The sequence below is a fragment of the Lates calcarifer genome, linkage group LG11, assembly GCF_001640805.2.
Source record: "Lates calcarifer isolate ASB-BC8 linkage group LG11, TLL_Latcal_v3, whole genome shotgun sequence".
Taxonomy (NCBI): domain Eukaryota; kingdom Metazoa; phylum Chordata; class Actinopteri; family Centropomidae; genus Lates; species Lates calcarifer.
Window position 1 is genome coordinate 19,214,705 of NC_066843.1, and position 14,934 is coordinate 19,229,638.

Here is a 14,934-nt window from a genome sequence, read left to right on the forward strand (position 1 = left end):
ATTGTGCTCCATGGTTACATTGTAAAACTCTGAATTCTATGCTAAAACACAATGCCCAGCTCCACTTCTGTAGCTGTGTAATGTAATAACTACAGTTCCCTGTTTAATTGGACTCTTTTATCCTCACCACAGACTACTGAACCCTTTTTGTACGACCCAAGAGGTAAAAACAAAGAGAGCAGGAGCAGAACAGAGCATATATAGTGGCATTGCCTCAGGAAAGAGAGAGTGGGAAGACAGTATGTTCAAATCGGACAATATGTGAGGCTGATACACTCACCTCCCATCTGTCTTTCAGTTGTACAAAGAAGTTTAACAAAAACACACCACGTGACAAATGACTTTAAAGACAAGTGACTTATTCATTAAAGCAATGCTGCCACAGAGGATCATATTTGGTTTCATTCAATTATATTCAATTCCAAAAAGAAGCATCCATCAACTATAAAACTGGTCTGCCATTTTGATAAGTGTTACAATGAATAAAAATTACACGTGTGCTAAAGAAAAATGATTATGTGATCACACCACCTGCTCCTAATTTTCCTGTCATATGCAAAACATTGAGTTTGAAATTAATATAGTTAATCACATCTTGCTGATAAATGCTTATGACACAGAGAGCACAATGTGTTGAAGATATCTATCCCCTGCTTCATCTGCTTCATGGTGACTAAGCATAATGATGATCTCAGATCCTTTGCAATATTGATAACATGACTGTTGAACAGCAGTGTACCACAGAAAACGATCAGGATCCTCTTGGCCCCCATAGCTCAAACAGTCAACATAAGAGGAACATGTTTAACAGCTATCCTCAATTCATTACCCCAGCAAACTCCACAGTAATGTACAGGTCAGATTAAACTGTACATCTACCGAAGATTTACCACAAAATGCAGACTTTAATTTTCTTTCTGTGTTTTAGATAATCACATTTAAAAGTAAATTTTCATCTTTGGAATATGCAATATATGAAACTATGATGTCTATGTCTCTCAAGACACAGGCAGGCATAGGAACCCATTGAGGAATTATAACACCATTATTGAAACCTCATTATGTACAGAAACCCCTTATGATCCTGGGCCCAAGCATAGCCATTTCATATGCACTCAACATTAAAAATGAATGAGTCTTAATGAGAGAAATCAACCAATTTCCTTCTGTTCCCTCAAAGTGCTTAGATTCTTACAATGGACTGCTTTGGCAGGATGCTAATGCTGTTATTGTACCTCTATGGCACCAGAGGTTTTAAATGATAAAGGCACAGTGGAAACCTTTCATAATGTACTTAAAGGGGCAGTCCATGTTCTTTACACATCAAGATCAGTTTATCTATCATGATGAGTACTAATCAGTATATGAGTATTGTGTAATGTCATCTCCAAAGTTTCAGACAATAGCCCTGATGATGTGATCATCAACTTTTAAGAGACAGCCTTGACACTGGGAGTTTGAAAGACATTGTTTTTTACTTGGTAGGGAGGGTCTGACAATAGTTGCTAATAATTTGCACTATGGGTAGTGTAGGACCCAGTGTAGTTGGAGTTACTAAAAGTCTAGATTTCTCTGCCTCTGGTGCCTTGCTTTTTGAGCATTCATTTATATTTTAAATCTGTCCCAAGTTCCTGCCAAATTTATGTAGGTGCAATACTGAATCACTGGAGTTTCTCATTAAGACAAACAACAGATTCCACGATATATTGTGAATGAAAACAAGGCTCAGGTTTATAACAATGTAATATGATAATCACAATGAAAATATTAGAACAGTGTAAAATAGTCATACAGCAGGGGCAGTCAGATGGACTCGGTCCTTACAATCAATCAAATCAAACAAATTTATTGCATACACCATGTCTGAAATTTACTTTTGAGTCACCCATCCAGGGCTGGTAAATTGAGAAACTTCTGCCTTTTAAATTTGAATGCACAATTTTCCCACAGTCACCTTTACCTTTTCAGTCCTATGTCATATATAAAATCTAAGATTTGCTCACTGACTGAAACATTGGATCAGGTTTGTAATTTATTATGAAGTGCAACAGAATGCAATAAAATTAAGAAACTACAATGTTACTCACTTACAAAGTTACCAGTCAACATGTTGGGTGAACTTTACTACATTTGTCTCCCATAGACAGATCTGACCAACATTTGGCACTTACAAGGTGCTAATCTCTAAACCATGTATGCATATACATACACACACACAGACATACACACCTGCATGCACTCAGGCACACAGGGTGTATGATGTTTGTGTCTGGGAACATTACTTTACCTTTTCTTCTCATCTCTCCTACCGGCCGACATAAAAAATCTAATCTGGGCCATATTTTTAAAATCTGGACAAACAAATGGACATTGCTCTACATTAGCAGCAATTTTACAGCCAAAGAGCAGAGAGACAGGGCTGTAGCCAGTTACCATTTAAAAACTCTAAAATAAGGACTCGAGAAACTCTCCCTTACTCTTGTATGAATTATACATGGGAAACATTTTGAAACAATGTAGAAAGGCCACTTTCCTTAGACCTAAGATCATATTTTTTGTAAGACTAACAGCACTGCATAATTAGTGAAGTGTCAGTTTTCTGTGTTGCACTAAGTACTGAATGAGCAGCAACTGTAACGACCTCATATTTCTGTACTGAGGTCAACAGTTCAGTTTCCAGTACAATTATTTTGAACAAAAAATCTTTTCATCAGGTTTCAAAAGGAAAGAATCCTTTCTGAAAACTCCAGTTACTATTGAAGATACTGTATTAGCCATCTACATTACATCTCAAAGTTTCCACTGTACAATTAGCTTTTTTCTACCCTACCAGCCTATTAACACAACTAGATTCACAGTCCAGTTTAGCTGAGTGTCTATTTTACACTGGAATTGACTCTGGATCTGGAAAGGGAAATGGATGGGTTATCTTCCAACTAGGCCTACTGACAGCATAGAACAGACATACATATTGAGAGAAATTTATATATTAGCTTAGTATATATAATATACAAACAGTATACATAGTCTCTGTGACAGTAGTGAACAGGATGAAGGGAGACAGAAAGATAGACAAGGTTTGAACCTTTAGTCTCTGTAGGGATCCCAGTGTGTGTTACACCCCTTTCTCAACAAAAGAATGACCTGTGCTTGCCGTCTGTGTTCCTGGGCCAACATAAAAGAACCAGGTCCTCCACCGTGCTCTGCTGCCTGGGGCGAAAGCGGGTCTGACACTGCTCAGCTTTGGTATGACTGGGCAAACACAACAGGTCACTACTGTAATTATGGGATAGAGTAATATGGGACAGTATAGTACCTGAACAACTAAAAGAAATCCTGTGGTTTTACCAGATCGCACGGTCTGTCAGTGTGAACACAACATTGCACTTTGAATGATGTTGCAATGCAATAACCCTGTTTAGTAGTGGGTGCAGAACTACAGCTGCTGACCCGGATCATGTGTGAGCAGTGCCAAATGTATATTGAATGTGGAGAAATATTCCAGTACGTGAACGGTCAAACACAGGTTGAACCTGAGTCCTGTGTCATGCACAGGGTGTGGAAAGCCATACGTGATTAAGAATGTGAGTGCATGTGTGTACATCTTGGTGTGTACAGGGGAAGACTGATGAAAAACTGAACACTTGTGCTCCTGAAAGAGAGGGAGATAAGAGAAAAAAAGACTAAATTAGACATCCACTGACAGACAAAGCTACAACAAAAAAGGTAAAGCTTCTGTCACCACAACTTCCACCCACCATGTTATGTCACATTGTTCTGCTGTACTGTATGCCAGTCTTGGAGGCGATGTTGGACCAGGGCAGCAGAGAGCGCAGCAGGGACTGAGCCTGTCGGTACAATCTCTGTGGGATGGAGCAGGGGCTCAGGCTGGCCAGGGTGGAACCAATGTGCTGGATATAGTCAGTAGGACAATAAGTTAAGGAAACATGGAAACACATTTATATTTGGTTTATCAAGTTTACATGTCTATGTGATGTGTCTCAAACTGTGTCTGAGGAAAGATCTGAGCATGACATCTTTAATAAAGACATTTGAGATTCTATTCATCAGAGCAAATAAAGTTTTTGTGTGTGAAACATAAATACAAACTGGCCCCTAAACAAAAGGTGACTTCTTTTCTTCTTCCACAAAAGGATATAATATTGTCCAGGGTGGATGACCCCCATTGATGTAGAGCACATATGTGAATCCATCTTTGAGGACTCCTCGTATGGAGTAGTAGTAGGGCAGGTAGTGGTGCTGCCTGAAGTCCCTGTTCTCATAGAAGTGGATGGCAGTGTTGTTGGTGGTGAGGACATGTAGGTAGATTGCCTTACAGTGGTCCTGGGCTGTTGTTGAGATGTGCTCCTTCAAACTGTCCAGCAGTAGGGAGCCTAAATGGTTGGAAGGAGAGCGTGTTTGATCAGTGAGGGGGAGAGAGGGAAACTGAGACAGCCCTACAGTGCACTGAGTCATGGGTGAAATGTTTCCTCGTCTCTCTGCATCTTTACAGAACAAAGAGGATACACAAAGAAAGAGGAGATGAGTTTTCCCAGCAGCTGCATATGAAAGTGTGTATTATGGTTATGGAGACATAGCGTGTATCCCCTGTATGCTATTTATTATTCATGACGGGTTGGCAGAGTTCCAAAAGACTAAACTACATACAGTTTAACATTTTTCAATATAACATTTCAATATGTCTATAACTCTGCACCAAACTACACCAAAGCAGGGCCTTAATATGAAAAAACACCCAGCTCCTCCATTAACAGTAATGACATTAATAACATATGCATCTATTGATCATACACATAAAAGGCCAGTATCGTTCGAGTTATCACACAAACACCCTGGTAATATTTTCCTGATGGTATCACCATTTCAATTATTTAAATGTATGTTTGTCTGTTATATGGCGTCATATGGTGTATATGGTATAAAAGCAGGTACACAATAAGGTCAGTGAATGTGATGTTTTTCATTTCATGTTCTCAGATCCTGGACTCTAGTACACTGCTGTATGTTCACTCAGAACATCCACTGTCAACTAATGTCTGCATCCTCATTTGAATTCAGAGTGAAGAGTGGCTGAAGACCTGATAACCTTTGTAGGAGCTGGACCAGTGCACTGTAAAATGTCCATCAATTTAAATCAACACATATTCAACAAATATTCTGCAATTTACCTAGTGAGACAAATAATGTAAGATGAGATGGGAAGGTAAATGCATATATGTAAATCTGTTCACATAGTCTGCTAAGGGTTTCAAAGTACCTTAAGTGCCTCCATGAGCTGTGCGTCACAGCCTCTGCTCCAACTGTTGACCGTGTTGGTGAACGTCCCAAATCAGCATGACAAATCACAATAACTAATCCTGTCCCTGTCCCTTTCACCTCTCTCTTCTCACATCGCTCTGTCTGCACTTCCCCTTCAACTCAAAGTTTGATAACCTCTGGGCTAGGTTAAAGGATGTGGTTTAGCATGTAGTGGTTACAATTACACAGGATAATGAAGGTAAGTCAGTGTGATGTCAACTGAAGTGACTATACTAAGTGTTGTGTGTGAGCCAGTGGGAACACAGAGCTGTACCTATGCCATGTTTCCTGAACTCTTTGACCACTCCCAGGCTGAGGATGTAGGCTACCTGTGTGTCCACAGGGAAACTGGAGGCCAGGATGTCTCCATCCTAACAAACACACACACACAAACACATTGAAGCAGACAGACAAAGACAGAGTGGAAATTACATAATAAGATCCACTATTCTCTACAAACATAAAATGGTTTATTTTAACCATCAACAATAGATTTTGGAATAAAAACTACATTCAGTGTTGAATTTAAAAATATCACTTGAAAGGATCTTTCAGCTTGGTGCTCTGGTGTCTCTGAACATGCTCTGTATATTCCCTCTGGGACTGGCCTATTACACTGTTCTCATCTTTGCCTAGGCAAATTATCCACCGGGGAGGCAGATTCCAAAATGCAAATACTGTTCCAAAGGGAAATTAAGTTTTGACGCCAGGTGCCCTATCAAGTGCGTCAATAGCTTATAAAAATAATAGCCGTAAGTGAGAGGAGCAGATTGGAATTCATTCAGTACCGGTGTTTAAAACTGTACACAAGGACACAAGACTGGTTCAATTTCATCTAAACAAGAGGACATTTGTAAAGAAATGAAAGAAAAATCTTCCTTCTTTGTGCCCCGAGATAACTTCTGTTATAATTTAGTACTATATAAATTCAACTGACTTGACTTTAATGTTCCTCATTTTTTATGCTCCCCAAAATAAAAGGAAACATTGATAGTGTTGCAGCTCTTCTTTCATCAGAGTCGTTTTCATCACCCGGTTATCCCTTATTTCATCTTGTGACAGAGTCTAACTCAGTCAAGGGCAACTGGTTTGTCTAATTAGCTGACTAAAAACAGACTCTACTATGTCAGTGTTCTACTTAGGACATTTCCAAATGGCAGCTGAGTGAGAGTGGATAAACTGCACTATCTATACCTATAGTAACACCATGTCTACAGAGAACTTAAAAGAAGCCAGTTCATAACAGCCTTGTCTTTTGTGCAACATGGATGAACATCACACCTCTTTGTGTACTTTGGTCCGGCCTTTGATCTCAGCCACAATCATTCCCACGATGCCTCCTCTGAAGGTGGCAGCGAGGGAGAAGAACTTCTTGTTGGAGGTGATGTCCTGATACCATGAGTCTGGGTATCTAGAGTCAAAGGTCAGACACATTAGAATTCATGGATGGACATGTAAAGGACTCATATAAAAGGATTAGGGATTCTTTACAATATACTATAATAAATCAATAAGTCAATATACAATAAGTCAAGCAAAAGTGTGGATTAGCAATGAACTAGAGTGGAATACAACTACTGTATTTCAGATATAATGGTATGATAAGAGGTACTGAGGGTATTAATGCTGGTTTAGTCTCTTTACAAAATGTTAGTAAGATAAATAAGCATGAGCATATATCAGTGCAAATCAGTAAAAAGTAAACATGTTTATCATAGATCCTTTAGTTGATTTCCTTAACAAATTATGTATAGCGTACAGCAACAGTGGATTTTAAAGGTCACAAATTCATGAATTCAGTAACAGATTAAAACTGAATCCCTAACTCAATACGATACTTACTCGATTGGGAACCAATCACCACAGAGCAGCTTGACATTCTCTATGTCATCGTGGCAGAGGAAGCGGAGCTGGACTTCACTGAGAGCTGTGGGAGGCACCACGTCACTCATTCACACCTGCACAGATCAACAGAGAGCACAGGAGGGTTTTGGTCAGTCACAGTGTCAGTAACTCTCACAAACAATTATGAGATCATCTTGAAATAAATGGGGTTCACTAGTTTGGATCATTCTGGAAAAAGATGACATGAGATAGCCTCTTATGTTCATTATTGTGTGGGACTGTGGAGACTACAACTTAGCATCTGTATGCACTTTACTGACTGACATTCAAGTACATATGGATCTTGTCAAATACACTCTAAAACTTAAATTAAAACATGAAATTGAATTTCAATTTTAAAAACCAGTATGGTTTACCAGTAAGATTATTAAAGGGTAAAATAAAGAATAAATAAAAACAAACCTAGAGATTAAATGCTAAAATGATTAGTCAACTAATTTAATTGTAAATCAGCAGAAAATTAAACTACTATTTTAACAACCAATAAATCACTTAGAGGGCTGCAATTAATGATTATTAAAAAAGGCCACAATTCCCACAATTTCCCAAAACCCAAAGATAACATATATATTAACATATGTTTGTTTCCTTTGACTGACAAGTCCAAACCCACAGACACAGTGACATATCATAGAGGACCAAGTAAACAAGCAAAGATTCCCATTTCAGAAGCTGGAACCAATCAACTTGTGGCATTTTTAACTTTATTTTGAACGAAAGTAAGGCTGCAATTAGTGGTTATTTTCATTAGTGATTTTTTTCTATTCTCTATATTTTTTATTTTTATTAAATGATTGCTTGCATAACACTTCAGAAAACTAACAAAAAAATCACAGTAATGTCAGGCCAGATAAAAGCAGTGAGTTCTCACATTTAGGAATATCAAATCATCAACTGTTAGATATTTATGTTTGAGAAATACATACATAAAAGTGAGCAGGATCCAGACTCAAACAGAGAGATTAGCTTCAGTTTCATATTTCTGCTGTCTACATGACACATTTATTCAAAACAACAAGACTTATTACTTTCTGCATCTTTTGTGACTGTGTCAGACACGTTTGAACAGCAGCTGATGTTGCCGAACCCTGCTTCTACTTCTGTCAACAGCACCTCTGTTCCTCCAGCAGGTTTAACCACATATCAGCATGTTAATAAAATTATGAATCAGTACGAACAAACACAGTCACAAGTCAAAAGACGAAAACGCGGTGACCCGGTACAGCAGCTCTTTCAAGTACTTCAGCTGCCTGCTAATTAGCTAGAAGCTAACATCTGCTAACGTTAGGTAACGTTCTGTTGCTATGCTAACGTACCTTGTTTAAACACTCGGACCGGAGGAAAGTCGAGGAGAATTATATTTTCTGAGTATCGGTGGATACAGTCACTACTCCGGATACTGCATGATAAAACACCAGTTTATTCCTGCCTCTCAAGGCCGTTTCATTACTGTACCAGTGTAAAACAGGCTGCTAAGCTAGCCCAACCTCCCTCTGCTTTGGAAGAACTGTCTGTTTTCTTCCTGTTTGTGGCCGTTACACAGAATAGCGTCACTCTGAGGCGTTTTCTTCTACTGACGAGTCAGTTAGTATCTAACATACTAATGGTTTACCGCCACCCATTGGACTGAAGTGTGGACTACAGACTAAAGATTGTCAGTAATGTGACATCCATCACATCTCTTGCCTCCCAGATTAAAGTCACTGATAAAATGATCTGTTAATTTACCTCTGTTTATGTAGGCCTGCTGTGAGTTAAAGTAACTCAAAATGCATGTGCTGTACATCTTTACTTTTTTTTGCTAGTGAATTACTGGATAATTGTACATCTCTAGGCCACTAAAAGTATCAAAATTTGAAACTTTGATTGAACTTGCCACCATGCACACAAATATGTGATGAGGATACTAAACCGAAATGGGTACTGAGAAGTACTGAGCTGTATTCAACCTAAATTTTGTCTCAACTTTGAAAACAAAAATCCAGATACCCCCTGAGTGCACTGAAACACATTCACAGTGTCACTGTCCATATGCACTTGCAAAATTTTGGTTTCAGTACATGATCTTTTTTGCTAACAGAATTATTTTCAGTTACTGCACTTCTGTGATTTCACAGTGATATTTAAAAAATCTGCAGCTATTGCTGTTTCCTGCATTTTGGTCTTCATATATTGTATGAATATTAGAGATAAAATATATCTACCTCTGTCAATGCAGAAAAAAGTATTAATAAATGAATATTAATATTATGAATATTAAAATAAATATTAATTTCAATGAGTGAGAAACACCTATTGCTGTCAATATTCAGCAACTTTAACTTACTCAGTCATTCGGAAAATACAAGGGAATGTCTTCAGACTTAATGGCAGAAGATTACTTGTTTATTACTATGTTCATTTTGGCATGAAAATCATGTAAACGTGGCTTCAAAGAACAGAAACTTTCCATCACACAACCTTAAATCAACTCTCTTTATCATTTATTTATACCATCTGCTGCCTTCTCATTGCTACTTCAAACACAGCAGTTAAAAATAGCCTCTATTGATCACTGTGCAGTCAAGTTCAACAGGTGGGTCCTCTTTAATTAGTTGGATTAGCTTACAGTACGACTACACTGCAAATTTGAACATTTATTGTTTTCAAATGGTTTTGGTATTTTTTCCTAAATGTTTTCATCACTGCTGTCATAGAAATAAAGCATTGCATTGGAAATATTGTAAATAGGAATTAAAAGCCCAGTGTCATACAGATGTGAGAGTGAAAAAAAGAAAAGGTTTTAGGTTTCCATGATATTTTCAGAGATGTGATGCATATATATATATATATATATATATATCACCTGAAAAACTTGCACTCCATCGACAACACTCCTCCTCTCTTCACTCCTCCCCAGCTTGACCCAGTCACATGCACTTGCAGGTAAACAAAAACTTCACGAGATGCTATCAGTGGTTCTGCATAAATTGTAGTGCTTTCAGGGATTGACACAAGTAAGTCTCTGTGCTCTACTTACAACAGGCCTACTTCTCTCTCGCTGGGACTCCCAGAAGCAGGTAGCTATGCACCTCTGACTCTTCTTTAATGCAAATACAGCACATTCAAGCAGAAATGTTCATTCTTCCAGGCTTTGTAATGCAATATACTGCTTTATTTTCCATTGTTGTTTTCATTCTGCCATGTTACTTTAAAGGGACAAATAGTACTTAATGGTGTTACACTAACATCGGATATGGTTTTACTCTGGCTGACCAAATGTGATATATATACAGTGTATGCAAGATTAAACCACACTGTATCAGCTGGATTATTTCCAGATTTTACAACCTTTGCCCAAGAATCACTTACACACTAGCTCCAGTGAGCCAGTGTAGTCAGGGCAACAGGATAATATATTGTCCAACCGAGTAATATTTTACCCAACATGAAAAATACCTGTGATCAGCATCACGTCAAACACTACGCTGCAGATAGGGGTCACGTTTTCATGTGCTCAGGGGTGCAGGTGTTGTATCCACCTCTCACTCCCACAACACAGGGAAGGAGAGGCTTTAATGGTCATGTGACTGATCATACAACTGCACATTTAACTACAAGTATTCCCTGCAATCCATTACATTTGGAGCACTACCGACTCAGCGATCCTAAGACAGCTTGTTCCATTTTACAGAAGCCCTCAATATCAGAGTTAGGTCCAAGGATAACTAGTTGTCCACATACTGAGTGGGATATATGCTGAATGTGTACCAGAGTACCAGAGTACATTAATACAGCTGAAAAAGACAGTTATGCATATCAGTAATACTATGAACAGTGAAGAATAAGTCTGGCAGCCATTTTAGGCTAATTATGATTTATAAAGATCTGTTTAATTAGCTGCAGATCATATGACTGAACAATATGTGGTGACAAGGAAAGACGTTAATCTGATTCATTTGATCCAGTTTGGAGCTTTGCATAAAGAGGCACAACAGGGGAACATTATTTGATCTTTTTCCGTTTCCAGTTGTACATTGATTTTGATGTGCAAATGTTGAAAATCATATTTTTGTAGTGAACCAGTCATGCCAACTCCTAATACACTGGTTAAATCATGTCAGTAATAAACTGGGTGCACCACTGGGCCATGTGCATAGATATGAATAGACGATTCCTTTAAAACAAGGGGGAAATGACTTGTTAATCTACATGTCTGACCCCTCTGGCCTAGGATGCGTTTGGTGTGTGCTTTGGGTGTCTTCTTGACCCTGTTACATCTGTCTACCTCTCTGCTGCTGGAGCCTTCAACATCAAGTCATTTGGAGACAAGAAGGCCTCAAACACCACTCTGATGAACATCATCAGCACGGTCTGAAACTCCACTGTTTTGTATACAGAGCTCATCAGTATCTCATCTTTCCTATAATACTCTTATTTGTAATATGAAGACAATCTATTTTGAAGGGTGCTGAGTGACTAAAATACCACATAGTTTAGCCTACAGTTGCCCTCCCATCCACTGTGATAAGTTGACAGCATGTTATAAATACAAGCATGTCTTTAAATTTAGTGAGAATACTGTAATGTTGATGAGGAATCTGGAGATTAAAGGGGCACTCCGGCAATTTGGGATTACACAGCCATAAAGTTGGGGAATCTTAGTCCCTAGTACGAGTCAAGATTTAAGCTCTGGATCCTTCATTTCCCATAATGCAACCAATAGCATTGTTTCTTTAGACCCTCTTTGACTGGTAAATGACCACGTTCTCTTACCTCCTCAACATCACTATGATCACTATCAGGGTTATTTCTCAGACTTAAGAAAGTTATCCAGAGCCAGAGGACATTACACAATATAACTGTTCTTATTAGTGAAGTGCCTCTTTACCACCTAGAACAACTACTGAGCATACAAACTGGAAAACAGAGGCTACAGAATATAATACAAAAAAGACACACAAAGTTTGATCAGATATGTTTTGTGCTTTCTGGGTGTGTTACAGATTGTCCACCGCTATGACATCATTCTGATCCAGGAGGTCAGAGGACAATGATCTGTCAGCAACCAAAAAACTCATGGAGCATGTCAACAAGTTAGACACACCTTATAAAAAGAATATACAATATTATTAAACATGTGTAGGGTCAAAAATATGGTGGCCTTCTATAGAAATTTATAGAAAGCTCCCTTAACTCATGTTATGATGCTCTGTGTGTTTATTTTCCCAGAGGTTCTCCGTTCCATCCACCATTCAGGTATGGGCACATCGTAAGCGAGCCTCTGGGTCGCAGCTCCTACAAGGAGAGATATCTCTTCCTCTACAGGTACACAAAGAGCCATTACAATGGTAAACAAATATTTTCTAGAACTCCTTTACTGAGATCCCACATCAGTGAACAGAAATATTTCAGCTCTAAGTTTTATTTAATTCAACGCTACACAGTGTCTTTGTCCTACGTATGAGCAGTGGCAGAAAACTAGAGGATCCTATACTTAAGTAAAAATATCCACACACAATGTTAACTAAAGGCCTTCATTTAAGATTTTACTTAAGTAAAAATACAAAAAGTATTAACAAAATGTACTTAAAATATATAACTATTCATACAGCATAATGTAGCAGATTGGCCATTGTTGGTGTAATACTTTTACAACATTATAAGATTATTATTGCTGATGCAAACATTGAAAGGCATTTTGATGTGGTATCTGGTCTAGGTGGAGCTAATTTTGACTACAGCAACAGATGTGATTAATAGGTGTCTTATTTTCCAGGGAGAACACAGTGTCTGTGGTTAAAAGCTACACCTACGATGACGGCTGTGAACCCTGTGGGACAGACACCTTCATCAGAGAGCCTTTTGTTGTCATGTTCTCCTCCAAATACACCTGGTAGGTTCTGGAAGAGTGTAACAAACAGAGAGTAACAGAGAGTAATACTGCTCTTTCACTGTCAGACAGCAGTGATGGAGATTTTCTCATGTATTAGATGATCAACTGAGAACAAAGCATCACACTTGTCAGATGATATGATCTGTGGGGTTTAAGTCTGGACTTTGGCTGGGCTACTCAAGGACAGTCAGAATTGTCCCAATGCCACTGGTCACCCCAGTCTCAGGTCACATGCACTCTGGAGCAGGATTTTTTCAGGGGGCTTCTCTGTATTTGGTTGCCACTCAGCCTCCCTGTCCCTACTGCAGAGAAGTACTCCTATACATGATGCTGCCACCACCATGTTTGACTGAAGGGATGGTACTACAAATGTGATATTTTCCAGACATAATGGTTGGAGTTCTGTCCAGAGTTCAGTTTAGCTCAGTTTAACTGAACAGCCAATTCTAGGAAGAGTCCTGGTCGTTCCAAACTGAGTCCCTTGGATGACATGGCTTTGTTTTTTATCCTGACATGCAGTGTGAATTGTGGGACTGTATATACACAGGTGTATGTGTGTTTCTAAACTATGTCCGGTCAATTCAATTTTGCCACAGTTGGAGTCCAGTCAAGTCCTAGACATCTCAAGGGTAAATAAAGCAAACAGGACAAACCTGAGCACAATTCCAACAGGCTCAGAATACTTTTACAACTAAGACATTTCAGTTTTTGACATAATAAAGTGTACAAAAGCCCTGTCTTTCTAAATTAAAAAGCCAGTAAACTCATTGTAATTTCACTATGATTCATGCCTGCCACACCCAATACATCCCTCTCTTGATTCACTCCTCCTTTCCTCCCTGTTTTGTAGCTGTGAAGAACTTTGCTCTGATCCCTCAGCACACCTCTCCAAGCTCTGCAGTGAAGGAAGTGGATGCTCTCTATGATGTGGTGGCTGATGTCCGCAATCGCTGGAACACCAATGTGAATACTCTCTTCAAGTCTTCAAAAACCAACACACACAAAAGAAAGATGGAGAGCAGAAGATACATTTAGTAAAATATGCACTGAGGTTAATCACACTCTCTGCAGGACATTGTTCTGCTGGGTGACTTCAACGCAGGCTGCAATTATGTGACAGGCTCTGAGTGGCAGCAGATTCGCCTCTTCACAGATAAGAGTTTCCACTGGCTGATACCCAATGATGCTGACACCACAGTGTCACACACTAACTGCCCTTATGACAGGTACAAACAAACACACACCAGCACTTGGATGCACACACAAACACTGACTCTTAATCACATCTCTTATTCTGCATTTGCAGGATTGTGGTCACTACTGACATGATGAAGGGAGTAGATCAAACAGTGCTGAGGTTTACAACTACATGGTGGACCTAAATCTCAGCCATGACCTGGTAAAACAGCTCTAACTTTAATCTTTTATAATACAATTTACTTCAAGTTATGTTGAGTCCAACATTATAGTCTTTGAGTGAGGCTGTTGAAAAAGGTATTTTATTTCAACCTTTAGAGTTTTACAGTACATAATGTTGCATATGAAAAGACATGTTTACTGTTTAACTGTATAAACTATGCTAAACTGGACCGACCACAAATTGTGCTGCAAGGGAATGTTGTTTTCTCTGTCTTTCTCAGGCATTGGTGTCAGTGACCATTTCCCTGTGGAGGTGAAGCTGATTGGCTAGGAGCATGCTGCCTGAATTCTGACTACAACAACCGCTCTGCAGGTCTCCAGGCTGAATCTGTATGGTGGCTATTTAGTGGAAGGACTCTCCAACCACAAAGCCAGACCAAAATAAACACGTCTTCCAGTCTGTGTCATTGCACACT

General features: G+C 38.9%; 5 protein-coding genes and 1 pseudogene across 7 annotated transcripts in view; 2 read left to right on the top strand and 4 right to left on the bottom strand.

Moving 5' to 3' along the window:
- The window catches only part of LOC108889395 (calcium-regulated heat stable protein 1), a 77,315-nt gene that overhangs the window by 52,692 nt on the left and 9,689 nt on the right, over window positions 1–14,934 (bottom strand). The gene's annotated exons all lie outside the window — the stretch shown is intronic.
- Window positions 1–14,934, bottom strand: part of LOC108898614 (calcium-regulated heat stable protein 1) — a 50,418-nt gene that overhangs the window by 25,796 nt on the left and 9,688 nt on the right. The gene's annotated exons all lie outside the window — the stretch shown is intronic.
- Window positions 1,705–14,934, bottom strand: part of LOC108898613 (N-alpha-acetyltransferase 60) — a 92,555-nt gene continuing 79,325 nt past the window's right edge. For 2 of the 3 annotated variants that reach the window (XM_051073772.1, XM_051073771.1), the window contains exons 2-7: window positions 7,162–7,277; window positions 6,601–6,730; window positions 5,594–5,690; window positions 4,160–4,394; window positions 3,759–3,924; window positions 1,705–3,652 (exon numbers count right to left, since the gene is read on the bottom strand). In XM_051073772.1, coding sequence (XP_050929729.1) covers window positions 3,768–3,924; window positions 4,160–4,394; window positions 5,594–5,690; window positions 6,601–6,730; window positions 7,162–7,271 — 729 coding nt within the window. In that variant the 5' untranslated portion in view covers window positions 7,272–7,277 and the 3' untranslated portion in view covers window positions 1,705–3,652; window positions 3,759–3,767. Of the gene's footprint in view, window positions 3,653–3,758; window positions 3,925–4,159; window positions 4,395–5,593; window positions 5,691–6,600; window positions 6,731–7,161; window positions 7,278–8,540; window positions 8,762–14,934 lie in introns of those variants that run through there. The other variant, XM_018698547.2, reaches the window with a different exon arrangement.
- LOC108889280 (N-alpha-acetyltransferase 60) overlaps window positions 1,705–14,934 on the bottom strand; it is a 92,555-nt gene continuing 79,325 nt past the window's right edge. The window contains exon 7 of the mRNA XM_051073774.1: window positions 1,705–3,652. The gene's annotated coding sequence lies outside the window, so the exon portion shown is untranslated. The remainder of the gene's footprint in view (window positions 3,653–14,934) is intronic.
- The window catches only part of LOC108898604 (deoxyribonuclease-1), a 90,340-nt gene continuing 85,557 nt past the window's right edge, over window positions 10,152–14,934 (top strand). The window contains exon 1 of the mRNA XM_051073769.1: window positions 10,152–10,283. The gene's annotated coding sequence lies outside the window, so the exon portion shown is untranslated. The remainder of the gene's footprint in view (window positions 10,284–14,934) is intronic.
- LOC108898612 (deoxyribonuclease-1-like) lies at window positions 13,697–14,574 on the top strand (annotated as a pseudogene).